General features: G+C 35.0%; 1 protein-coding gene across 1 annotated transcript in view; it reads right to left on the bottom strand.

Annotated features, from left to right (window-relative positions):
• Positions 1 to 24,540, bottom strand: part of LOC137404894 (uncharacterized) — a 67,563-nt gene extending 43,023 nt beyond the window's left edge. Inside the window, exons 1-5 of the mRNA XM_068091120.1 lie at positions 24,433 to 24,540; positions 22,687 to 22,836; positions 5,228 to 5,374; positions 3,870 to 5,120; positions 1,397 to 1,579 (exon numbers count right to left, since the gene is read on the bottom strand). Coding sequence (XP_067947221.1) covers positions 1,397 to 1,579; positions 3,870 to 5,120; positions 5,228 to 5,374; positions 22,687 to 22,836; positions 24,433 to 24,540 — 1,839 coding nt within the window. The remainder of the gene's footprint in view (positions 1 to 1,396; positions 1,580 to 3,869; positions 5,121 to 5,227; positions 5,375 to 22,686; positions 22,837 to 24,432) is intronic.
• Between the last annotated feature and the right edge of the window lie 3,134 nt (positions 24,541 to 27,674).

The raw sequence follows: 27,674 nt of genomic DNA, 5'->3' as shown, positions 1-27,674 counted from the left end.
GTTACAAGGGTTGTCTTAGAAGTCCGAATTACCGCAGTCAGATCCCACTGCTGCCACCAGTGTGTTGGATCCTGCGACCAACACGTAGAGGCGACTAGGTCGGCTTACTCTACCGGTCTGCATTCACTCTTCACAGGGGCTGTGTAGCGGTTGCCCGTGACCAACACGCGGAGGCGACTAGGTCGACTTACTCCACCGGTCAACATCAACCACCGTACACAAGGAACTGTTCCCAGAGTGGTTCTATACTAGTTCGACAAGGTCGACTTGAGGTCGACGGGGTCGACAGTGTTTCTGTGACTTTACTCCCACAGCACAGTCCATAGACTGGGTCTTTGGAGTTAGTCAAGTGCTTGGTGTGGTTCTGCTATCGCGCAAGGTAACAGAAGAGTATGGTTCCAAATGCAAGGCATATATTGAACAACATAAAAGAGCCGAGGCTCTGCCTTAAATACATTCAATTATGCAAATAAGGTAGCAAAGGCCAGCCTCCTTTAGGGGCGTGGTTACACAAATAAAAAAGGGAGCACAACTCCAAATGATATAAAGAAAAAGGGGATGGCAACATAACGTTTCCATCACAGCGTGAATCTATTCCTGTAGACGGGTAATGCAGCTAGTATATATATAATTTCACATGCCGTATTAATATAAATGTAATTGGATAAAATAGCTATTTTAGATATAAAGTGGACTTACGAAAATTGTTATATAAAACCAGGTAATGAAGCTTGCTTATCAAAAATGTAATCTTGCTCACCCTACCTTTCTAGATTGAGCAAGATTTCTGTGTCATTCAAAATGCTTCAATAAAAGTTTATTTTCATCAAAATAACAAAATGCCATCAAAAATTTTGACCAATAGTGGTTGAAATATGATTTATTCAAATGATGCAATAACTACAATATTGAACTGTAAAGTTCTAATCATGAATGTAGTAAACAAACAGAATACCCTAGGGCACTTATGTATTTGCCTCATCTAACTTTCACGTTTTCGTGGAGTCATCCTCTCACAAAAATTTCATGAGCGAAACGAAACTATCATAACGAACGAGCGAAAACGCGGAATTAAATAGCTTTGTTCATTGATAGTCTAAGAAACAAATGGCAGCAAGCGATCAAATTACACTATCGATCTCGGCCACACAATTCTACCTGCGGTTCACAATTACATACTAGTCCCAAATTGAAAATTTTTTCTTACCAGTGAACCGAACCTGAGAAATTTAATTATGTTTGTTCCACTGCATTTATTTTCACATCACTATATTTTCGCACTCATCAGAGCTGCGAAATTAAGTTGCAGCGAAATTTTACTCTGTATGCTACTCACGAAACTAAATACTAGCGAAATTCAAGTGTCCTAGGGTATGTGCGTGAAAAGTGTGCTCACCTCAATTATAGACTCTGTGTTGTTCCAATGAGCGGTTTGCAGATGAAAGACTGATACATTTCTAAATCTACCATCACGATCCATAAGAACAGACTGAAAACCTTGTTGAAGACTTTTTCCCGCTTGAGATCGACGTCTTATGCATGTTTCTATAGCTCCTTGGCTGCTGACAAGTCCATCAGCCTGCAACAGAATTGAAGATACGGTTAGATCAGTAGATGAATTTTCCACCAACACATATCGAAATAAAATTTCAAGAGCTCGTCGATATGTAATTGAGAAGAAGTTGTTGTCCCATTTGAACATGCAAAGAATATTTAGGTTTAACTACTATCAGCAAAGACTATGAATCATCATAATTCAGCCATTTATATCACAAGGTAAATAGTGATTGCTACACAAATTCCACGCCTTGTAAAGGAGGTTATACTCTTTCCAGCTCACTAGTGACCTTTGCAAACTAGCTAGCAAAATGAATCTATAAATTCTAATGGCAGTATGCTGACACTTTAAGAGAACATCCCAAAAAAGCCCAACTTATTCCACTTTGGGTGCTCTGTGCCGATTGGTTCCCCTTAGTTTTACAGAATCTCAAACAGATTTAACGGATCAAAAGATTGACATAAACTAAAAAAATCAAAAAAAATTTTAAAAAAGAAAATGGTTCATTTTTATTATATATATCATTTAACAAAGACTTTTTGCTTAGAACCTGGTGTTTTAAAAGCTCGTTTGACTTTGCGTTTGAATCAAAGCAAAAAGGCCTTAAAATTGTGCCGGTGATAGACATAAAAAATAGAAACACTCATTCCAAATTTACCAGATCCAGAACATAGAGAATCAGCTAAGTTTTTTTTTAAATAGAATGCATATCTAAACTGACAATGTTAAAGCATCCAGAAATAGCGCATTAGTGTTTCAGGATTGTTTAGCGAGCGAACACAGCTGACTCAAGTTATGCCTCATCTCTCTCATGGAGTCAGCCGTTTCGACGATGACTGTCTTATGGTTTAGGCTTCATCACTGACTTACTAGCAGCTCTGTTTTCTGTCATGCAGCATATTTTATACCTCACAGCCGTGTTTAACAACAACCCGGTTTTTGTCTGTGCATAACTTGCCATGTAATAAGGGAAACTGGCCTACATGTGTATGACGATGAAACACTTCAAAGATAAAGCCTATTTGAGATTCAGCAAATCTTCAATGACTAGATTCAAATACTAGTTGCCACACGGTGAGTTACTGATAATTTAGGAGTCCACAACTGACTGACATTCTCAACAAACAACAAATAGTTTTGGAGGAAACACAGTTTAAACTACATCTCAGAGTCATCTTATATATGTCTTATATATATATATATATATATATATATATATATATATATATATATATATATATATATATATATATATATATATATATATATATATATATATATACAATAGAATAATTTAAAAGAAGATAAGACTTTTGACTATTGCCTAAAGCAACCAACAACATATCAACTGATAGAAAAAAATCAATACTTTCTGCTAAAATCAACTGAACTTGATGCAATCACATCTTTAAGTATGCGTTTAGTACGCGAAAATCGTTTAAGTTAAATTCAATGTTTGCCTTATATGTCTATTACGAAGGTAAGAACTCTCCACAGTACGTACTGCACGTAGTACATTGTAATGTTACATTTTATTGCAGATCATAACCACTAAACACACTATAGTTACTGTAGGTAACTATAGTTACTAAGGTTAACATATTGCATAGTTACTAATTTTTAACATGTACAGTAGATATGTCTTAAAGGTCTCTATGGTACATACTGCACATAGCAATGTTACATTTTAATACCAATCATAACTAATAAATACACTATATATACTCAAGTTATTGCGGGTAACTATGGTTACTAAGGTTAACATACTATTTTGTTACTAATTTTCAACATGTACAGTATATATATGAAATTTCGATGATTTTCACCAGGGGGTGTTTGCATTAGATAATTACTATGGTTTTCTATTATTACTACTCTATACGATATTTTCGCCTTTACGAAGCCAACACTAAAATTAATTGAAATCATGTGATTTTATACCCAATCATTTTTAATTTTAATCATAGAAAAGCAGATTATATTTAGCCATTACTTGCTCATTATTTCACATTTAAAAATAAACACCTTCACAGTTGTTTTATTGTTTCTCTTAATTTACTTCAATAAAACAATTTTCACAATATGAAATTTAAAAGTTAGTTGTTTGAAAAAGTTGGAAAATGTTTATAGTTGCTTTTTTCTTAATTTATTTGAACTGCGCAAAACAATTCTCTTATGATATGTAGTTTGAAAGTTAAAATAGTAACTGTTGTTATATGTTAAACAAAAATAATTTTTCTGTGCAGACTTTTTTATTACCCTGGCAACGCCGGGCACTCAGTAGTATAGGTATGTCCTAGATATATAATACCTCTATCATGGAGATGTCTCCCTTAACAATCTTCAGCTTTTCTGGCAAACTTGGTGTCACCAGTGCAGGAAGTGCTGAAAAGGTCGTTGGAGAATCGCGGACTGACACATTTTGAGGTGAACCTAATGCCATTGCTTGAGGAGCCTGTGTGCTTATTCGAGAAGTAGGACCTAAATGGATGGTTCGGAAGAGCTTACTAATTTCTTCCAATCTCATTTTTCCAACTGATGACTTGAACCATGCAACCTCACCGGGTTTCTGATATTCACGAGTCTTTTCAGGTATTCTTCCTTGTAGGGCAGTCAATATTTTGTTGAAGTCCGCGATTGAGCCTTTTGATTGCGCTTTAAGAATGCAATATCCTGACGACGACAAGTGATCAAAGTCCAAGGTCACACCGTACCGACTAGAAAGTTCTACATAGTAATCTTTGTTCTTCAAAACTAGCGGTTTTATTTTGTCATCAAACAAAAAGGGTTCTTCAACATTTTTAAACTGTTCAAAGAATCTTTCCAACTCCTTCAATATGAAGGATATATCTCCGCTAGCTTTTAGAGCAATGTGTAGCCGCTTCGACAGTTCGTCATAATGAATGTGCAGACCACATGACCGAAAATTTTCATCCAAGTTCTTGAGAAAATTCGTCCATTCAGGGCTATGCTTGACGCAGTAAATTTCACCATCTGATAACTGATTGGCTAGAGGATATTTCCGCTCAGTGACAAACTTCTTAATCAGTTCAAGTGCTAGGTTAGCACTCCATCTCTTGCCACTGCAAATGTGTAGGGTGCCATTGCGAAGGTCATAACTTGCAAACACTTTGCTTTTTTTTAATTCTGCAAGAACCTCGTTATGCATGACGGTAGTAAATGAATGTGCAAACCCTTCGGTGACCGCTGATTCTACATGATCTAATTTGCTTAATTCTTGGTGGATTCTTGAAGTTAATCGTTGAACGTCAACTTGGTTTCCTTTGCAAACCACTTCAGATGATTTGTTGTCAACACTAATGTTCATATGAAACTCCGCCTCCAATTGTTTTGGAAGTTTACACATGTTCATGTAATGTAATTTTTCCTTATCCACTGGGAGTCGTTCTGTAGGCATAGATTTAAAATCACCACTACAGTCGTTTAATGTTGAAGTTACCTCAGTGTTTGCAGTTTTTGTGGGTTTTTCCTTCTGGCTTCTTTTATACTCGACATGAATAGTTTGACCATCAATGATTGTTTGATGAAAGAGTTCAATGGCCTGCAATATTAGTACAGGTGTTCAACAAGCGAACAGACTATAAACAGATGTCAATGGTGTAAATGACACTTTTTATACTCAAACTAAAATGGAGTAAAGGAACGTACCTTTTGTGCATCATCAGCATTGAAGAAAAAAATATAGGCAGTTTGAGAAGAGAGTTTTTTAGCTGTCTGAACATTTCCTGCTCTCTCAAATATCTGTTTTAAACGACCTGCAGTTGTCGATGGACTTAAGCGTTTTAAATAAAGTCCCTGAAAGTAAAGATTTATAAAAGTGCAAATTTACATTGAAGTCTAATTAAACCAAAAAGAAAACATTGTACTGATAAGAGTACCGATATAAGCATTACCGTATTTGATGAGGCCATACTGCTCACTCAGACTTGTACTGTAGTATAGCAGCCAACCTAATAGTGTATAGGGTTCATGAAGATCTCCTCAAACACGCCGATAGTTCACTGAAAAATGATAACTCCAATGTTTGGTGTTTAGAGACATGTTAATGTATGTATACATGGGTCTATCCATAAATAAATAGATTTTTTGGCAAAATTTCAAAACAGTAATTTCATTAAAATAATGCTTCACATATGAAGTATACATAACAAACCCCAAAATAGAAAATAATTGTGGGGGTAGTGCTCCTCTATCGTGTTTTAATAGCTTGCCAAAGTTAGTGAATATGCACAAAATACTTTTTAGTCATAATGGCAAGATAGAGGTGCATGTACACGGTATACATATTACTCTGCACACAAATATCTAGTTGTAATGAATTTCACAATGGCTTTGCAGCCCATTAATGCATAAATTGGTATTGCGTGCACTGATCTATTGGTATGGGGCTCTTTTATAAGTTGGCATGATTTGAGTAACAATGGTGACAGGAAACATCAATAAGTTTCTACTACACTTGTATTATTAGTTCAAAATTAGTAGTAATTTGTTTTCAACGCTAACTTTATACGCTGTACCTTTAACTAATTTCAGTTTTGCTCAAAATTGCACATATTTCCGAAATTTGCGTCACCGCTGTTACACTGTCACCATTGTTACACCCCTCAACTCATATAATTATAAGATTAATTTGAGTGAATTTCACATTTAACAGTAATTTGTGGTGTTGTTGATGTTCTCATGTATGAGTTACTCATTATATTGTAAATTTAAGCCATTGTGGGAACTTAACTAGCTTCTTCTAGCAAGTTAGCAAATGGTTGCTACCTTACAAATGTATTACTAAGACTTGCGACTCCGATACTGCAAATGGTTCAAAATTTAATCAAATCTACTTATGGGAGTAACTTGTAACAAGTGCTTGAAACAGAATATTGTTAGGTGGCAAGTCTGCTGGTCATTTCTGTTTTCAACATGGGTAAGACAACATCTGCAGATCAGATGCGTAAATATCGTAATAAAATATGTCATGTTCAAAACAATAGACTCAATATTTGACTGCCCAAGCTAGTCAAAATCAAAAAAGTAGAAAAAAAAGAGCTCAACTTACAAAAGATCTATTGGAGGAAACTAGAAAAAGCAAGAAGTAGAGTTTAGCAATACAGAGATCGGGAAAAAACTTTTGAAAGTAAAATTACCAGGTATGTACATTCATTTTTTTCTTCAAAAAACTTAATGCTTTACTAAATCTGCGTATATTATGAATGTTTTAAGTTAATGTTTCAATTATTTTGTAAAAAAAAAGTTTTTTAAGTTTAAATTCATTTTTTGTAGCAACCATTTCCCAATTTGACAACTCACAATCTGAAGATAAGGCTGTAAAAAGATTGATCGAGCACTTTTAAACAGCCCAAGCAAAGGTCGCCAGACTGTCCATAAACTAGCAATGACAGTTGGACTATTATTGCCGCAAGATGGCAACAGAGAAAAGAAAAAATAAAACAAAGAAATAGAAAAGTAAAAGTATGCCATTCGAACGTTTTAACTTTTTACTTTTGATCCTGATGACCATGCAATTAGTGATCCAGAAAGTGAGCGCAATCCCGAACCCATGAAACAATTAGCAAGCACATTGAAAGAAGGTGATTTTGTGCTAACATTGCTGCCTGGGAAAAAAAACTTCTAGGCATTATGAAAGAGTGGTAAAAAATGTAGATGCCCTCGAAGCTGAAGTGCAGTTTTTTTTATAAGAGTGAAGCCAAAAAACACTTATGTTGTTAATACAAAATATATATCATAGGTAGAATTTCATCACATAGCCAAGTCATTGTCTTGTCCTACTTTCTCTAAAAGAGGTCAGTAATGTTTTACAAAAGATTTAGAGCATGCAGAATTATCTAAGACATTTTGTTAGTACATTCTCACAATTACATGATCAATATTCATTTTTTCATCTTACGTTATTTAAGCTTAATTATGTTTGTCATGTATTATTACTATTATATTATTATACTTTATACTTTGAAACCAATAAAAAACATTTCAAGTTAAGGCTTGCCTATATATATTGTAATCACTAGCTTTAATACCATTATTGATCTCATTACAGTGAACTTAAATACTTATAAGTTTACAGAATATAAGAAGCGTAACGATGGTGACAATCGAATGTAACAGCGGTGACATGTTTACAAGCATGTAGTTCACCACTACCATCTAATATCTGTATAAATTTTAGTGCATATGTCAGCAAGCTTCTTTAAAATAATACAAATAAGTTTATATTATTGTGCTTCCCACCAAATCAGAGGGTTTCAAGGATAAGCAACTAGCTTTTCTAAATGCATATTTCTCTGATGTAACGCGAGTGACACACTAACTAAAAGATTTCTCAGTAAAAATTAACGTTAGTGTGACATATTATAGATCATTCGAAAGAGCTTGTTGAGCTCTAAGAGAATATCTGATTTAAAATCATCTTAAATGCAATACCAATATTTTATAATTAAATTTCTACTCTAATTGTAACAATGGTGATTATGGATAGACCCACATATAAATTAATATTGCCAAGTATTCTAATATATGGGCCTATCAATAGAATATGAGGATGAGAGGTCATTTAGCAAACATATGTGTTGAGTTGAAATTTTTGGTCTGCCCATTATACACATATTCAAGCATGCGTGTTTAAAAGTTCACAACAGTTTGATTTTTAATTTTTGAACTAAGCATTTTCTTCTAGCAAAACCAATTTTTGTCAAAGTTTTGTGATTTTGTAAAAACTTTTAAGAAAGTCTAACTTATATTGCATTCATTAAAGGTTGACTTGCAACAAAATTCACATTACAGTTATTTGATATCAAAAGATTCACCATGTCTCACTCCGTTGTGGGTGCAAAATATGTGGGAATGTGATTAAAAGCTTTTAAAAACTAAAAAACGAACAGTTAATCGTAGCCACACGAGACCGCCGTAGATTGGATTCTCTTTCCAAAACGGCTCAAATGTGACTTAGTTGAGGTAAATGGTTTCTGTTTACACTTTCATGCAACCTCATTCGTCGAAACATTTTCACAAATATACTTCACGCATTCAATAAAACCATGTCTATTGTTCTTACGCTTCTATTTAATCGTCATTGTAATGCTGTCACTTTCAGCAGTGATATCTTATAACTTACCGTAAAAATTCATTTAATTTTTTGACCTTTCCTCGAAGGAGTACATATCATTGTCTGATAATCATGACGAACCTGTTGGTCACCTGTGATAATCGAAAAGTGCTGCAAAAATAATTTGCGAAGTATTGGGTCACATGATCAGATTACAACTTGACAATTTGATCAAGCCGAAACGAAACTGTAAATAGCAAGCATCTATATTTGATACGGAGTCTTCGGTGAAACCCGAAGTGTTTGTCATAAACTAGTGCTACGATAAGTTTTATATTGAGCTTTTTATTGGCCTTTCAATTCACGTGAGAACATCACGTGACAAGACAACCAAACTGTAACGACTACGTCAGATAAATAAAGAGATTCCAATCTACGGCAGCTTGTCGTTTTTGACCTTTTAAGAGCTTGTAATCACATTTCCACATATTTTGCAACTACAACACAACAGAGTAAGACATGATGAACCTTTTGATACCAAATAACTGTAACGTGAATTTTGTTGCAAGTCAACTTTTAAATCTTTGTTTAGGCAATATTGAGGTTGGGTAAAATCAGGACAGAAAGGCGCAACTGCATTTAAAACTTGTGTCTGATTGAATTGTTCTATATAAAAGAAATGTTTGTCTTGTCACACATGTGAAGTATATAGTAGTGATGCAAGATGAACATGTTTAACTTCAAACAGAACTTCTAGATATTCTCTTATTACATAATAACATTTATCAATGTACCAAAGGGTTTCTTTGTTGACCTCATGAAACTTCAATAAAGTGTGTAAATCTTGTCACGTCACACACATGTTCAACGAATAGTTCAACGATTAACATCGTCAAACTAGACTCATAGTTTAATGAGTCTATTAGTGAGTGTCTATTAGTCTATTAATGAGTTGATTGATTATTGATTCAATTCATTTATGAATCTGAATTATGGGATTTTTTATTTTTTCTGAAGTTGTTTTTTTTTTTATCTTTTGTGACTTTAAATTTAGTTGAACTGTGAAAAGTAAAATGTTTAGTGAATTTTGTATCCAAAAATACAAAAAGGACTAACACTATCACAGATAGCTTTTATAGTGAATGTTCCCCTTACAGACACCATAAGTTTCACTATGAGCCAACATGGACAAGGCTAAAGCTGCGTTTACACTAGCCGATTTGCAAACAGTTTTTGTGGCTGATGTCTGAACGATTTTATGGGAGTTATCAGCCTAATTTTTCCATTCACACCCATCCGAGTTTGGATCGATAGTGGGTGATTTTGCCAGTTTTTATATGCAGGGCCAGATAACTTTAGCTGATATATTTTTAGTGAGTGAATATGTACATTTTGTTGACTGTTTCCTACAAAGTTTCTCATGGACGGTTTTAGCCAGTTTACCAATAATTTTGCACTGCCCAGTTCATTACTAATAATGACTAACTATAGAACAATTTTTTTCAAACATCATCTGCCTCATTTATTATAAAAACGGCATAATATGCTGAGAGTTAGAAAGCTTTTTACAATATCACTGTGTTGATACACCACAAGGTGTAAATAGTACCTGTGTAATATCTGACCATCTTGACCACGGGAAAGTTCCTGAATTCAAATTCATGTATCATATTTAAGAAAATCAATGAGTTATGTATGTCCAGAAGGAGTAAAAGATTTTTTTGACGGGAGCACGCACTGTCGTTCAAAAACCACTTTCCTTTTTGAACAAGCTGGTTTGAAAAAGAGTTTGAATTTAAGTTAGAGTGGAATTTCTTTGTCACTGGTCATGGGAAAGGACCTGTAGATGGGCTGGGAGAGACCTTGAAAATGACGGTAAAATAAAGGGTTCTTGGTGGAGCTATTGTAAAAAAAAGCAGAATTATTCAAAGTTCATTATCAGAGGTAACCATTATTGTCATCAAGCCTGAGGAAGTTCATAAAAATGAAGCCTTCTAAACCAAAGGCAGAAGGGTGTATTAAGAGTACATACTGCAGAACTCAACAGAACTAAGTAAATAGAACTCATAGTTACACTTTCGCTTCAATCTGAGCACTTAAATTTTGTCGATTTGAATCTCGAAACATCCTGGCAGGTCACCTCAAACACAAAACATAATCGCAGATGACGAAAAAATACCAATACTTTCTGATAAAATCTACTAAAATGTGAAAAACGGCCAGATAGACACCTTCTTATTACAGCAAAATATATTTTAGTTTTGCTTTATTGTGGACATCAAATATTTTTTATTATTTTTCTTTTGTAAAATAGAGCTTCCTGTCTAGAAATAATTGAACAAATTATTGTAAATTTATGTTGCAGGTAAGTGCTTCTCTCAACCTATTGTAAATTACCACAATCATAGACCATCAATCGAGTAAAAATAATAAAAATGGAGAAAAGTTGTTGATACCAATAAAACTACAGGTATGCTAATCTACGGCGTTTTCGTGATGGTTGTGATAAACTGTTCATTTTTGAGATTTTAAGAGCTTGTAATCGCATTTCCACATATTTTGCACCTACAACACAGCATAGTAAGACATGGTGAATCTGTCGATATGAAATACCCGTAATGTGAATTTTGTTGCAAGTCAACCTTTAAAGTAAAAATCAGGCTGATGAAACTATAATCGAGAGCCAAAGAAAAGACTTTTACTTTAAAGGTTGACTTACAACAAAATTCACATTACTGTTATTTGGTATCAAAAGATTCACCATGTCTTACTCTGCTGTGTTGTAGTTGCAAAATATGTGGGAATGTTATTACAAGCTCTTAAAAGCTCAAAAAAGAACAGCTAATCGCAGTCATCACAAAACGCTGTAGTTTGGAATCTCTTTTTTTCGAAGACTTACTCAACTCGACATGGTTATTGTTTTGACACGTGGTGTTATCACGTGAAATTAAAATGCAATAAAAGGCTTGATATATAAAACGTATCGTAGCACTAGTTTATGACAAATACTTCGGGTTCTATTGGAAAGCCCTTATCAAACATAAATGCTCGCTATTTCACAGTATTGTTTCAGCCTGGTCTATTCATCTAGTCGTAATCTGATCATGTGACCCTTACTTTCTGCCAAATGGCGTGAACAGATTCTGCAGCATTTTTCGATTATCGCAGGCGACCGACAAGCTCCTCATGTTCAACAGAGGATGATATGCACTCCTTCGAGCTAAGGTTAAAAAATTAAACGAATTTTTACGGTAGGTTTTGAGATATCAGTGCTCAAAGTGACAGCATTACAATATGATGAAATAGATTAGTAAGGACAATAGACATGGTTTTATTGAATGCGTGAAGTATATTTGTGAAAGTGAATTTGTATTTTGTAATAATAAGAATAAAAGTATTTTGTGAGTAGAGTTAGTGATGCATTCTCTGAATAAGTCTATAACTAAGCTGCTCCAAATTGCTGACTATGCGCCTATATTACGTTGTATGTGATAAGATATATCATGGTTTATTCAAATTTGAATAGTTATCTACAATGCGCTTGCTTAACACATGCCTATTATGGTATATATGTTTCATAATAGAGAACTTTTATGTTAACCATTTATTACCATACTGTTTTAAGACTTGCATGTTACTATATAAATACTCAGGAAATTGTTAATAATTGTACTACGTGATTAGTTAGTGACAAATATTATCGCTTTTGTGCTCAAAATATTTTATTGTGGCAACAGTTGATCTAATTATTGTGCAGCCAATCAACTGTATATTCTACCCTTGATTTGCTATATAGCCTTTCAGTTTTGCCATTGCTGGGTGTGTTACTTCTTTGGGCTGTGAGTTATAACACCAATAAAGATACTGAGATCTTTAACTATAGCTCTGCTTTATTTTCCAAGAGAAAGTAGGGTATCAAATTCTTATCGCTGTTTCTGACTTCAGCATTGTGATAGCAGCCAGCGTATCATAGCTGCATTTACTCTAAGTGCTACTGGCCGTACACCAAAAATTCTGATTGTGTGCTCTGATATTAGCAGAGTATAGAAAAATAATTTTTGTCAGTCTCTGAGTTTGGCATTGTGACAGCACTCAGCGTATCATAGCTGCAGTCTAGACTGTCATCGGAGTCTAGTCGGAGATGAGTATCAGTCGGAGATGAGTCAGTCGGAGTCGATAGTCTTGTCATCGGAGTTTAGAAGTTTATACATCTACATTTAGAAGAACTTAAACTTATTGGCCATATACTACTTAGCTGAACATAGAAAACATTGCATCTACAGGTTTGTTTGATAAGAAGAGGAGCTGAATGTCCGGTGTTGCACCAGTAATAACTTTTTACTTACGCTACACCTTTCCTTAAAGGTTGACTTGCAACAAAATTCATATTACACTTATTTGATATCAAAAGATTCACCATGTCTTACTCTGTTGTGTTGTAGGTGCAAAATATGTGGGAACGTGATTACAAGCTCTTAAAAGCTCAAAAACGAACAGTTAATCGCAGCCACACGAGACCGTCGCAGTTTGGATTCTCTTTCCAAAACGGTTCAAATGTGACGTAGTTGTGGTATATGGTTTCTGTTTACACTTTCATGCAACCTTATTCGTCGAAATATTTTCACAAATATACTTCACGCATTCAATAAAACCATGTCTATTGTTCTTACGCATCTGTTTGACAGTCATTGTAATGCTGTCACTCTTAGCACTGATATCTTATAACTTACCATAAAAATTCGTTAAACTTTTTAACGCTCGAAGGAGTGCATATCATTGTCTGATAATCATAAAGAGCCTGTTGGTCAACTGTGATCATCGAAAAGTGCTGCAAAAATTATTTTCGAAGTATTGGGTCACATGATCAGATTACGACTTGACGATTAGACCAGGCCGAAACAAAACTGTAAAGTAGTGAGCATCTATATTTGATACGGGGTCTTCGGTTAAACCCGAAGTGTTTGTCATAAACTAGTACTACGACAAGTTTATATTAAGCTTTTTATTGGCCTTTCAATTCACGTGAGAACATCACATGACATGACAATAACCAAACTATCATGGCTACATCAGAGAAATAAAGAGATTCCAATCTACGGCGGCTTTTCGTTTTTGAGCTTTTAAGGGCTTGTAATCACATTTCCACATATTTGGCACCTACAACACAACAGAGTAAGACATGGTGAATATTTTGATACCAAATAAGTGTAATGTGAATTTTGTTGCAAGTCAACCTTTAAGATTTAATATAGCTTATAAAGAGTGGCAGATAATGTTGTTGCCATTGCCATCTGCCCACCTGTTTCTCCACCTGTATGCCCACCCATCTGCGGGTGGGCAGACCAGTGAACGGAAGGCTAGGCGGATGATTTGACAAACAGGTGGCGCATAGATAACGTTTTAAGAATGAGAAATCCGTTGCGAATTGGATTTGAACTCACAACCTCCAGTTCTGCAGACTTCCATTTATACAATACACTACACTGTCCAACTGGTTATATCATGGAATAAATTGGGCACATATTTTGAACACATGCCCATCTTTCATGGTTTCCCTTTAAAGACAGCAGCTTGCGTTATGCTAAAGCCATACTAAAATAGAAATCCGTGAAGCCCTACCAGAAGAAAAATGCACGCCAATATGTCAAGAAAAATGCTTAAACACACATAGCCAACAAGACTATTGCAGCCAGTATAGATCTGTAGTAGGCACTGCAGCTGGTACGGTATGAATCACACAGAAATAAACACAGTAAACAAAAACAAACACCTTCATTTATAAGTTAGAATGGTGAATGTTTCTGTTGATTAAAGGTGAATTTTTTGTACAAAACATTTTTATGACCCGTGCAATGCTGGGCATTCAGTAGTATGTATTTATATATATATGCATTTCTCAAAGTTTGTGTGTCTGTATGTGCTTGTGTATTCTAATCTAATTGTGCATTCTAAATCTTAGAACGAAGACCTATTAAGTATACTATACGTATAGTTAATAGGTCTATGGTTTATAAGCTGATTTTAATACCTGTGCAACGCCGGACATTCTGTTTAGTGTATGTATATGTATATATATATGTATATATATATATATAAAATTGTTTCCTCACCCCGAATACTCCGTATGGGTGGTAAATTCTGCTCTAACTCGGGTCTCCTACCAGAGACCTGGGAGTTTGAGCACTCGCCTCAAGATCTTAGCTGTTCCCAATAGCGCACTTTTCTGCAACTCACCTGAGTTGATTGTTGTTGGTATTTGGGCAAGCCACATTTTATGCGCCGGTGTGATTGCGCCCAGTGCCCCAATGACAACTGCATGGGATTACAGTTGTTCTTACATTCCAGCATTTTTCAATTTCTTCTCCAAGAGGGAGATATTTCTCTACCTTTTCTTTTTCTTTGCTGGCTATATTGTAGTCATTGGGTACTGCTATATCTATTATAGTAGCCCTCTTGTTCTCCTTGTCTACCACCACTATATCTGGTTGGTTTGCTAGGACATGCTTGTCAGTTTGGATGTAGAAGTCCCAGAGGATCTTAGCGCGGTCATTTTCGTTGACCTTACCAGGAGCTTCCCACCAGTGTTGTGGTTTATTAAGGCCATACTCATCACATAGACTTCTATACACAATACCTGCGACATGATTATGCCGCTCAGTGTATGCGTTCCCTGCTAGCTGCCTGCATCCACTGATGATGTGTTGGATGGTCTCAGGTGCATCTTTGCACAGTCTGCATCTAGAATCATCTCTAGTGTGATAGATTTTCGTTTGGAGTTGCCTTGTTGGGAGCACTTGCTCCTGGGCTGCCATGATTAGCGACTCTGTATTGGCCGTTAGGTTTCCTTTGTTCAGCCACATATGTCTGGTGAAGATCGCCAACCTTAGATATTTGTTGGTGGTAAGCACCATGAAGAGGTTTCGTGTGCCAGTCAATTTCCTCATCATCAGGGCGTAGGTCCGTTGTAAGAGCAGCCGATTGAAATTCAGCTAGCAACTTATCTGAGATGGCCAAGGAGGCTGCATATGCTTTGATGCTTTGCTCCTCCTCTTTCACTGTCTGCTGTACACAGTGAAAAAGGAGGAGCAAGCAAAGGAGATATATATATATATATATATATATATATATATATATACATATATATATATGTATGTATTTGGAACAATATAAAGAAGTATACAAACTTCATTGATTGCTACTAATAATAGACTGACTACACAAGTTGGAGACTCAGTGGAGTTGCACAGAGCTGCTGAGATGGATTGCTTCTCAGTATCTAGATTTTAAATAAAGTAAATAATTATAGCTTGCTCTTACTTTAATTGCCAATTCTGATTTATATAAAATCTAATAAAAAAATCCTTCTCACCCAATTTTATTCCAATTTATTTTTTTGCATTTTTCCGCGCAAAAACATCTGCGATTTTCTTCCACCCCTATTTCCAGGAATCATCAAAAGTTGTTAAGCTATTTCGTGTATTTATTTGACTTAAATTAAAAATTATTTAACATTGTAATTTTGTAAAACATTTTATAGATCTGTTGCACAGAAGAATGTTATGATGAGTTTATAGAATGAAAACCAATTTTCAATTTATTTTGTCTGTCTGTTTGTCTCTCAGTCTCTTGTCACTCTCATGACTGAAGCGATGGTTTGAGCTGCATAGCCAGTCCAAAGCATACCAGAGTAGCTATTGTGAACATATCCACAATAGTTAGCATCTATATGTACCACCATCCTCCTAAAATTGTATCTCATGTTTGTTACACATATATTGCCGTGAAGAATAACAATCACGTTTTATTTTTAGTGAAAAATCGTGAAAAGTTTTGCTGCAAAGAATAACGTTCAAGTTTTATTTTTGCTGAAAAGTCATTTTGTCATGAAGTAGACAAAAATGTGCAGCGAGCAGAGTTCTCCTGTGAGGAACCTAGGCTAACCTGTGAAAAACTAGGCTAACAATAAACGGTTCGTAAGCAGTCGGTTTTTAAATCCGCAATGATAATTATCTGTTTGGAGACAGTCGATTAGTGAAAATGTTAAAAGTGGTGCTGAAATTAGTCATGAGATTTGAAAGAAACACTCCAAGGTTGTTATTCTGTGAAAAGCCAACAGAAAAGATACTGACATCTTAAACTAGATTCACTAAACTAAAATTTAAACTAAATTAATTTAAACTGAAAAAAAAACAAATAAAATAAGCAATGCAACAAGTGTAGTAAAACAATTGCTAAAAATGAGTTGCCCTCTCGTGGCACATACATGTCTATACAATTTAGTGGAGTTGAAAAGACAAAGGTAAAGCTTGACCGTAGGAAAAGTTTACCAAATAGTTAATTGAATTGCAGTATGACCTTATGACCTTACATAATTCGAACCGGATTAAATACAGCTAATGAAAATGTTTTTACCGCCACATTAAACGTAGCCTAAGAACCTACTAATGCTTAATGAATCCATCGTGAGAATTTTGTGAAATATTGAACTGAGTATCAGCAAATATAGAAGGGAAAACCAAGAGACTTATGCAATGAATATATGAAGCTAAGAACAGACTACCAAGCACATCAACCTTTATTCTTTTATTGTTTTCATTATGGTTGACTCCACATTGATCCAAATTATTGCAGACTGTGCTATGGAAAAATTTTTTTCAAGAATGTTCCTAAGCCACCTCAGCCAGATGGTGCAGAACTGCAGATTTCAATGGGCAAAGAAAGCACTAAGGGCCATTTCTCTCTGGTTTATAAGACAGTTTTTTAATGACCAGGTGCCAGTTTTTGTTTGTAATCGTTGTTGAAGCATCACATTTTGGTAGTCTAAAATAGATAGTAAATTGATACAATAGAAGACAACTCCCAAAAGATAACCTAAAATGTAAAAATAGCTCTTTGTCATTCATGAGATTTTCATAAAACTTCCTAGAGGTTTACGCCTAATATCTGTTGAAGTACGAGCTCTTTTTGTAACCATTACTGTACCTCCATAGAAGCCAGCACAGTTTCCCCAACCACCATTGAATCTGTCAAAAGTGCTAAAGTATGCTAAAGTAAAGTAAATCTTCAGGTAAAGTACCATTGTACTCTGCACCATTTACGGTACCTAAAAATGCCATTCATACTTTCATGAAGATAGTTTTTAAGTAATAAACTTTTAATAACAAAAACAATAGCTAAGATCTATCATTTTATTATAACATAAGAAATTGGGCCCAAAACAGTATAATAAATTGATTTTACAACTTAAAAATGCGCTTTATTAATTTTGGGACTTTACCGAATATAGTTAACTGGCTGAATGCCCAGCATTGCACAAGTATATGCTACACAATCGTTTGAAATTTAAAGCATCGTCTAAACAGTGGTATGTAATGTAGTTACCATTGGCCAAGTTTTTGTACCCAGTGAATTTGAGTAACTTAAAGGTTGACTTGCAATAAAATTCACATTACAGTTATTTGATATCAAAAGATTCACCATGTCTTACTCTGTTGTGTTGTAGGTGCCAAATATGTGGAAATGTGATTACAAGCTCTTAAAAGCTCAAAAACAAACAGTTAATCGCAGCCACACGAGACCGCCGTAGTTTGGATTCTCTTTCCAAAACGACTCAAATGTGACGTAGTTGTGAGAGATGGTTTTTGTTTACACTTTCACGCAACCTTATTCGTCGAAATATTTTCACAAATATACTTCACGCATTCAATAAAACCATGTCTATTGTTCTTGGGCGTCTGTTTTATTGTCATTGTAAATGCTGTCACTTTTAGCACTGATATCTTATAACTTACCGTAAAAATTCATTTAATTTTTTAGCTTTACCTTGAAGGAGTACATATCATTGTTTGATAATCATGACGAGCCTGTTGGTCACCTGTGATAATCAAAAAGTGCTGCAAAAATTAATCACGAAGTGTGGGTCACATGATCATATTGCGACTAGATGATTAGACCAAGCTGAAACAAAACTGTAAAGTAGTGAGTATCTATATTTGATACGGGTCTTCGGTGAAACCCGAAGTGTTTGTCATAAACTAATGCTACGAGAAGTTTTATATTGAGCCTTTTATTGGCCTTTCAATTCACGTGAGAACATGCGTGACAAGACAATAACCAAATTTCATGGGTACGTCATCGAAATAATGAAATTCCAATCTACGGCGGCTTTTCGTTTTTGAGCTTTTAAGAGCTTGTAATCACATTTCCACATATTTGGCACCTACAACACAGTAGAGTAAGACATGGTGAATCTTTTGATATCAAATAACTGTAAGGAGAATTTTGTTGCAAGTCAACCATTAATTAAGCTGGTCTAAATCTTTACTATATTATGTCCGAACCTGTTTAAAGCCAGCTTGTACTTATAATCATGCTTAAAATAGCTACATCACGCTAGTAACATGTGTGCTAGTAGTAAGCAGGCTAGTACAAAAATGCTAAGCAATAGTATTTTTGCGACTCTGCATTATTGTATGCACAGTTATTCTCTAGTATTGTGAAGACAGCTTAATGTAATGGTTAGCTTGTTTGTCTACAGAACTGGAGGTTTCAAGTTCAAATCCAGTATGAAAAGGATTTTTCGTTCCTATAAGTTTATCGCTATAATGGACACTCGAACAACAAACTCTGCAATTTATACATAAACATGTAGATGCATATTGACAAAGCTTTAAGTTTTTACCACAATATCGTAAAGTTCATTGTGTCTACCCACTTGTCAGTGCACATAGTAAATTACTCAAAACTAGTAAGGACAAAACATCTAAAGATTGAAAAGCTAAAATAATCTGCTAAATTGGGCAGCAGTTTAAAAGCTGCACAGATGGTTTGCTTGCAATTAATGCAAATATCGTTGTTGTACTCTCAATTCCTATTTGTATATATAAATTCTTTGTAGCAGCCTAATTCAGGAAATGGCTACATAAGGTGACAGAGGGAGGTAGAATGACATAGAGTGTGATACAATCAAGTGTTCAGTTCATGCTTATGAGGAAAGAACTACATAAGAGTACAGAGTGTTGGTGGTTTGCTTGGAAAACTCTGACATCATTTGTGTCTCATTGGCTAACACAAATTAATGTTCTAATCAAATGTTTTAATGTTTTGGAGATTTGCCAGAAATTATGATCTGAGCATTACCAGGAGTTGTTACACTGATCAGCTAAAAAAATGGAACAAAATACCATAGGTTTTAAATAGGGATAAATACCTATATCCCCCATATAAGGCTTAGATGCGGGAATATACGGTAGGTTAAATGAAGGAGTAACCTGATTGGTTCGTATACAGGCATTGTGGGTAATATAAAAAGTTAGCTGTTTTGTGAAGTTTGACAAACATCAGCATTCCTCATGCTGAAAATCGATCGACCAATCAATAAATTGTAAGTATAAATTGTGAAGCTCTTCAAAGACTGAGTTTTTCTTGTGAGTGAACTATCAGAAATATTCACTAGTAGCAGTCCTCTTACTTAGCAAATGATGAAACTTCGCTGCTTCACTTAACTGTATGTTAACCATAGACCTATTAACTATACAAAGTATAGTATAGTTAATAGGTCTATGATGTTAAGAGTCAGTTTACATAAAGAGCTTTTCAGTCACAAGACTGAAGCTGATGTTTGTCAGGCAACCAAAACATGTCTTTGTATGAATGCTTTTAGTATATTTATATGCTAGAATTATTCAAGCAAATTGGATATTCAATTACTAGCTTTCATCCAATATGGATGAAAGCTAGTAATTGAATATAAATGCAAATATAAATGCAAATAATGCAGACGCTGATGAAATCCATAAAATATCCATATTATGGATTTCATCAGCGTCTGCATTATTTGCAGACGCTGATGAAATCCATAAAATTACATTACATGTACTGCTATGGGTGCAGCAGCTTGAGCGTTGTTCATACAAAACCATAGAAATAGTAAACCCTAGATTGACGAATAGCTATCACTACAATAGAGCAAAAGTGGGGCATATAATTGGCTGTTGTTCTCACAACGTTACGTCGCAGTGATGTGCATCACAGCATCAGAGCCTTCAGCTGAGCAATGAGTTTAGTAGTGAAAGCATGCTAGTCATACTAGTTTTGAAGTCATAAACGTAACAATAAGACCAAACTCTTAGTGAAATGTCATCAGAGGAGACTACAATACCCCAGGTATATCCTGAATTGCCCATAACAAGACAGAACTTAAACTCAAAACAAGAAGTTCTCAACAATATCATAAGCTATCTATGCCAATTAAAGACACCAAGCGAAAAGCTGCTAGTGGAAATAATAGGAAAACCTTCATCATTGGTTTTGAGTCAGCAGCCAAATCTGTACATGGCATTGCTAAATATCTTTTCAGCAACTACCCTCACATCAACTAAGCCCTAACCTTTAAGATCAACCAGGATCACATTGAAACTGTTTTAAAGATACGATCTATGGGTGGCTAAAACAATAACCCGGATGTGCAGTGCTTTAGATCTGTACTTCAAACACTGCTCATAAAAGCAGATATCACACCAAGTCCCAATGCTAACTGTATTGATCTAGATGTGAGCAAGGTTGAAAAAACTGGTCAACTCCTGCTACATTCTCTGGCTAGAAAGAAGACGGAAGAGACAAAAGCTGAGGAAGGTGAAGATGAGGAGTTTGGTGATGAGGAATTTTTTTTCTAACTCAAAAGTGATGACTGTATCAAGTTCTTGACCGATGTAGAAGTAGTGGGAAGTAGAAGTAGTGATGACATAACCCTAATCTCAGTTAAAAACAGAGGAGGATTGGTGATCAGATTGATAGGTCGAATATGTATTGCTGCAAAAAAGTGCTTACGTTCACGTGTGGAAAGCTATGGTATCACACAGAGAGCTTTGAAACAAGTAACATCACAGACAATAACATATGTCTTATTACATAACCTCAATCAAGGTTTCACATGTACAGTGCATGCTAACAATCTACTCAAAACTATAGTAAATCGAAATATTAAAATCCGAATACACTACGCGGCTTCAAAGCAGGAATCTAGTTCAACCAGCCTTAGACAAAAACTATCTCGTCTAGTTATTTTCAGTCATGTCTAATGGGTGTTTAATACAGCGATCCAGCTTAACTGCTTCTAAATCTTATTTGATTCATTAGTTTGTTATTAGTTTAATTTCTATTTGGTCACTCTTTGTATTATCAATGATATAGAAGCTTCTAAATCATTGGTATTATTCATTACCACGTGTGTAAGATTCTTACCTTTCTCATCCAGTCATTATATAAGTTTTATATATTTTCAAAAAAATATGCAGTCTCAAATGCACAAACTATGGAATAATTGTGCAGGTTTTAGTGTCAAGTCAATAGGAATTCATAGATCAGCTGATTGACGCTACGCGTCACCATGACGTTGCGTCATGCTATTCATAGGCCTCACTTATTTTCATTATTCGCATATCTAGGGTTTACTATATCTATGACGTTAACAGTCAGTTTACATAAAGAGCTTTTCAGTCACAAGACTGAGGCTTATGTTTGTCAGGCAACCAAAAAATATCTCTTTATATGAGTGCTTGTTATTGGTTTGTATGAACGTAATTGTCATGATTGTACTAGTTTCTAAAGGCTGGTTCATGATGTGTCTCTGTATATCAGGGTTGTCTGCTCGGGGATTATTCATTGACTAGTGAGCCGATGCCATCGCCGATGCAGCAAGGATATGTCAGGAAACATTGCAGCTGTCCAACTGCTCTACAGTCTGTGCTATGTGCACGAATTCAGTAATGATGGTTCGCTGTCACAGATTGCTGGATCTGTATTTCCCATCATGACAGTTACTGCGGGACTAGCATTTCATTGTTTCACCAATCGCAATACATAATGAGAGTACTATGTCGCAGACTACTCCCTGATATAAATGACGATGAGTTTGAGAAAGTGTAAACATATATTATCACAGATGATCACAGATGCATTGTGGGATTAAAGCTGACATACTCCGATGTAGAAGTGAACCAGTCTTTAGATGCTCTACAGATATTACCAACTGCTAGTAGGTTAAATTACTTACAGAGAGTTTGTATTTGTCTAGCTCATCTCCAACATAGAACTCTTGCCATGTGCCATATGCTGGTGCTTTTTCTGGCACTTCCAGGTGAATATTCAAGATCGGGTTTGTCTGAGTGTAAAGGTGGAGTTTGTCATTTTCTGTCACGAGAGACTAGCATTTATAAAATCCTCAATGATTATACTTAGTGTTTCACGATTTTTAAAAATCACCAAACGATTCGATATTGCACATTTGCCACACCAAATCACGAGATATCACGAACCATCTATTTCTAAACAAATCACAAAATATCTCAATAATATAATGTAAAACACTTGTAAATCTTTATTAATGTATACATGTATTTTAACTTGAAAGGAAACTGATTTGCGTTTGCAATAATCAGAAACATTTATTTCATGAACACCTGTGTGGGAGACCATGGAATAAGCCTATTATAAGACTGGAAGGTCCGTTCATTTTAGCTCCAGTATCCCTCACTCTGAAAATCATCAGGTGTAATATAAATTGCCATTACAGATTACGGTAGGTCTATTATTTATGCGATTGTCAACATTTCTTCAAATGATGGCGATTTTCAAATTGTCTCCATTCAAAACCGCCATTATCAATTAAATTGCCCTATCCTGTAGCTCCAATTGTACTAACGTCGCCAGCTGGAACATCAATCAATTAATCAAATATGACTGTTAGATCAAAAGATCTCCTCATTTTAACCCTGGTCAAAATTAAAGGGAAATCATCTCTTAATTTTTTAATGTAAAGAACTGTAATTATGTAATAATTACAGTTCTTATTAATAATAGATATTATATTGAAATTTAATTATTTAGGGCATATTTATAGCCCATATACAGAATTGTCACATTTTTTTTTGTGTGTACACAAGTATACATAAGTGTATCAAAAATATAACTTCAGTTTATTAGTTATGAAACATAAAATTAAAACTTGTCTCTTCTTGCTTTCTATTATCAAAAGAGAGCAGACAACTCGTAATACTTTAAATGTTCAAATCATTATTCTGCTAACCCCTCAGCTCAAATTCTTGGTAAGCCAATAAAAATCTATTATAACAAGCAATTTGCAAGTCTTCCTGCAAGTCACAAGATGGAGGCTTGGGCAATATTGCGACTTGCACAAAAACAAATGTTAGTGGTTTATAAAAGAGTAAATTGGGATCATGCAATCATATGCACAGTGAGTCATGGAGCAAAAGCAGTCTCTCACAAAACTCCTAAGCTAATTTTAATTACAATTCAATGCTGCCAGGAAGGACGTGGGTGTAACTTAAAAACAAAAGTTGAAATGAAGTAAAAATAGCAACAATGTGAAATGGTTGAGAACAGAATATAAACTAAGTATAGAAACTACAATTAACAGGCTAACACATAACAAAACAGAAGTAACCAATATGTTAACACAACAAGGTAAAAATAGCCTATAGGGCAGCACATAACGTACTAAAAGTAACCAATAGGCTAGTACATAACAAAATAAAAGTAACCAATAAGCTAGCACATAGCACCATAAAAGTAACCAATAGGCTAGTGCATAGTAAAATAGATGTAATCAATAGGCTAGCACAACAACATTGAACCAATAGGCTAGCACATAACAAAATAGAAACCAAAAAGAGGTAAAAATGAAAGAACTCAAGAGAATATGAAGTGAGAGCACAACTCTTGTATTCAAGTACAAAAGCGATGCGTGTGTTTAGCATGAAGATGCTGAATGAATACTCACCCAACCAGTATTCTCCATCAAGGTTTCCAAAGCCTTTCTTGTAAGTATACCAAGGCATGTCAAAGGACACTGACCCGTTATCCCTCCTTTGAAACACTGTCCATCCATGTCCATCAAAGAAGTCACACTACACGCTGGACTCATGAATTGTGGTGTTACTGGGACATATCTTATACACCCCCGAACTTCTCTCTCCCTTGTCGTAGTATTCCTGGCAATCTTTCACTTGCTTACCTACAGTAGAAATATTTAGTCTGTACATGGAATAGATTAGACAGGCTATAATATACCCTCATCAACATGGCTCATCATTCTGTAGTTGTGTCTACTCAAGGGAGTTTGTCAGGTGGAGTGCGACACTGGAAGTATTTTTGTGATTTCAAGGTCATCAACATCGCTACTAATTTTTTAAAATTGAAAATACAACAAAAATTTTATCCTTGTTAATTTGATACGTCCCAAGTATTTGATGAATAACTCCTACTTTCCTGGGTAATGCATTGGTATATACATTTTAATAACATTAATATTATGCTAATATCATGTTTATATACTTATGTTAATATAAATATATAACACTTATATATATTAATATATAAATGACTAAAAGTACCATTGATGAAAAGGAATGGGTTGGCATGTAACACGTAAAGGTCAAGGACATCTTTAATCATAAAGGTGTTTTTGACCTTGACTGCTAATAGAGCATAGTTTTATTAAAAAACAAAAAAGAAATCAGGTGGTTGTAACAAATTTACATAATATTTTTTGTGAAAATTAAGTTAGACTAAAATAAATGAACATAAAAAGGCTTTACAAATCAACTTGGCATATTTTTAGAAAATACCAAATATGTTTCATAATGAGCTCGGGTCTTGAGTCGGGACCAAAAAGTTCATAAGTTCATAATGAGTCGGGATCAAAAAGTTGTTGTGATTGAATACTACTGGAGCTCTTTTTTGAGAATTGGAGATGTTTTTAGAAGTGCTCATTTCTGTATAGTTTGACTATGTATAGGGGACTAAAGCAGACGCAAATAAAGTTGACTAACATATAATTGTTTAATATTTTATTGGCTATAATTTCATTTCAAACTGAAATGTGTTTTTTTAAAGTTTTCTTACGGAAGAATCATAAAAAGAGCAGCAGAGTAAATCAAACTAAATAAACAGGTAATATAACAATTTAAGTTAATAACAATTAATAAACACTAATATAAAACACCTTTCTATGTTAAAAAAAACAGATTTTAGGTAGAGCATTGTTGAGTGAGCTAGTGATAATATTTTCAACATAATTGTTAGAAGTTTTATGCAGTTTGTTCACATCACGTGAGCTGAAATGAGTTGAAAACCTGTACTCGTAGCATAAAAACTGTAGACACGCACCATGGAAGATCTTGAAATTTATAATTAGCATAAAATGAACATTTAGCATAGGCAAAGTAACGAAGCACAGATTTGGAAATATCCTTAATTGGAGTCAGATATACTGGAACATGATGTAGAGCTGCAGTTAGTTGGAATTCTTCAATTCAGAAGCAGCTAATACACTTGTTTGGTAAAGTTGCAATTCTTCTGACCTATATTACCGATGCATCGGTTTAAGGTGAACATCAACACCCAACATGACAAAAGTAAATATTACTAATACGAAAGGAGCTAACAAATTTTAACTAAAATAGCGATAGCTAAAGCAAGCCTAGCTAAAATATAAAGTACATCTTTGTTTGCTATTCATAACTGACAAGACTTCTCGATGGTGGTGACTAATACACATACTAGTTGAAGGGTATAATCTTTACTATAATAAAAGCAGTGTTCATCTGAAGCCATGCTAAGTATTAGAGCAAAAAACATTGCCTCGCACCGGAATCGAACGCAGGACCTCAGATACAAAGACCAGCACACTACTACTACACCTCTCCAGCGCCCAATACGAACACAGTATAATTCTCTATATACTGATTACTCATGACAATCTCTCACATTGCACGTTGAAACTTGCAACTGTTCTAGGAACTGCAGCTGTTCATAGAAACCTTCATTTGAACTAGGTAAGAGGTTACAAGTTGCAACTTATTTGGGTGTAAGTTACCCCTCCTGCTCTCTGTAACAGCGCTTTTATAACAAATCTAATCTAAAAATCATAGAATTTCAAAAAAATCCCTACCTTGTACTTTCAAAAAACTGTTTCAGCTGAGATTCGTTCTGAAAGCTAATTTTAGCTGAAAGGATTCCGCCTTGAAGTTCAACTTTTATAGAAACCTTTAGTAACCATAATGCCTTTCACTAACATCATGTGACAAGCAACCTCTAAGCTGTTAAGTTTGGTAAAGGCTGAACCTTAGCTCGAAGGAGTGCATATCATTGTCGGATAATCATAACGAGCCTGTTGGTCTACTGTGATCATTGAAAAGTGCTGCAAAAATTATTTTCGAAGTATTTGGTCACATGATCAGATTACGACTTGACGATTAGACCAAGCCGAAACAAAACTGTAAAGTAACGAGCATCTATATTTGATACGGGGTCTTCGGTAAAACCAGAAGTGTTTGTCATAAACTAGTACTACGATAAGTTTATATTAAGCTTTTTATTGGCCTTCCAATTCACGTGAGAACATCACATGACAAGACAATAACCAAACTATCATCACTACGTCAGAAAAATAAAAATATTCCAATCTACGGCGGATTTTCGTTTTTGAGCTTGTTAGAGCTTTTAATCACATTTTCACATATTTGGCATCTACAACACAACAGAGTAAGACATGGTGAATATTTTGATACCAAATAACTGTAAGGAGAATTTTGTTGTAAATCAACCTTTAAGATTTAATATAGCTTATAAAGAGTGGCAGATAATGTAGTTGCAATTGCCATCTGCCCACCTGTTTCTCCACCTGTATGCCCACCCATCTGTGGGTGGGCAGACCACTGGACCGAAGGCTGGGCGGATGATTAGGCAAACAGGTGGGCAGACGGGGCGCATAGATAATGTTTTAAGAATGAGAAATCCGCTGCGAATTGGATTTGAACTCACAACCTCCAGTTCTGCAGACTTCCATTTATACAATACACTACACTGTCCAACTGGTTATATCATGGAATAAATTGGGCACATATTTTGAACACATGCCCATCTTTCATGGTTTCCCGTTAAAGACAGCAGCTTGCGTTATGCGTAAAGCCATACCAGAAAAAAATCCGTGAAGTCATACAAAAAAAATTGCATGCCAAT

This window comes from Watersipora subatra, chromosome 9 (assembly GCF_963576615.1).
Source record: "Watersipora subatra chromosome 9, tzWatSuba1.1, whole genome shotgun sequence".
Lineage (NCBI taxonomy): Eukaryota > Metazoa > Bryozoa > Gymnolaemata > Cheilostomatida > Watersiporidae > Watersipora > Watersipora subatra.
Note: the sequence above shows the minus strand (reverse complement) of the source record. Positions and strands in the feature narration are given on the sequence as shown.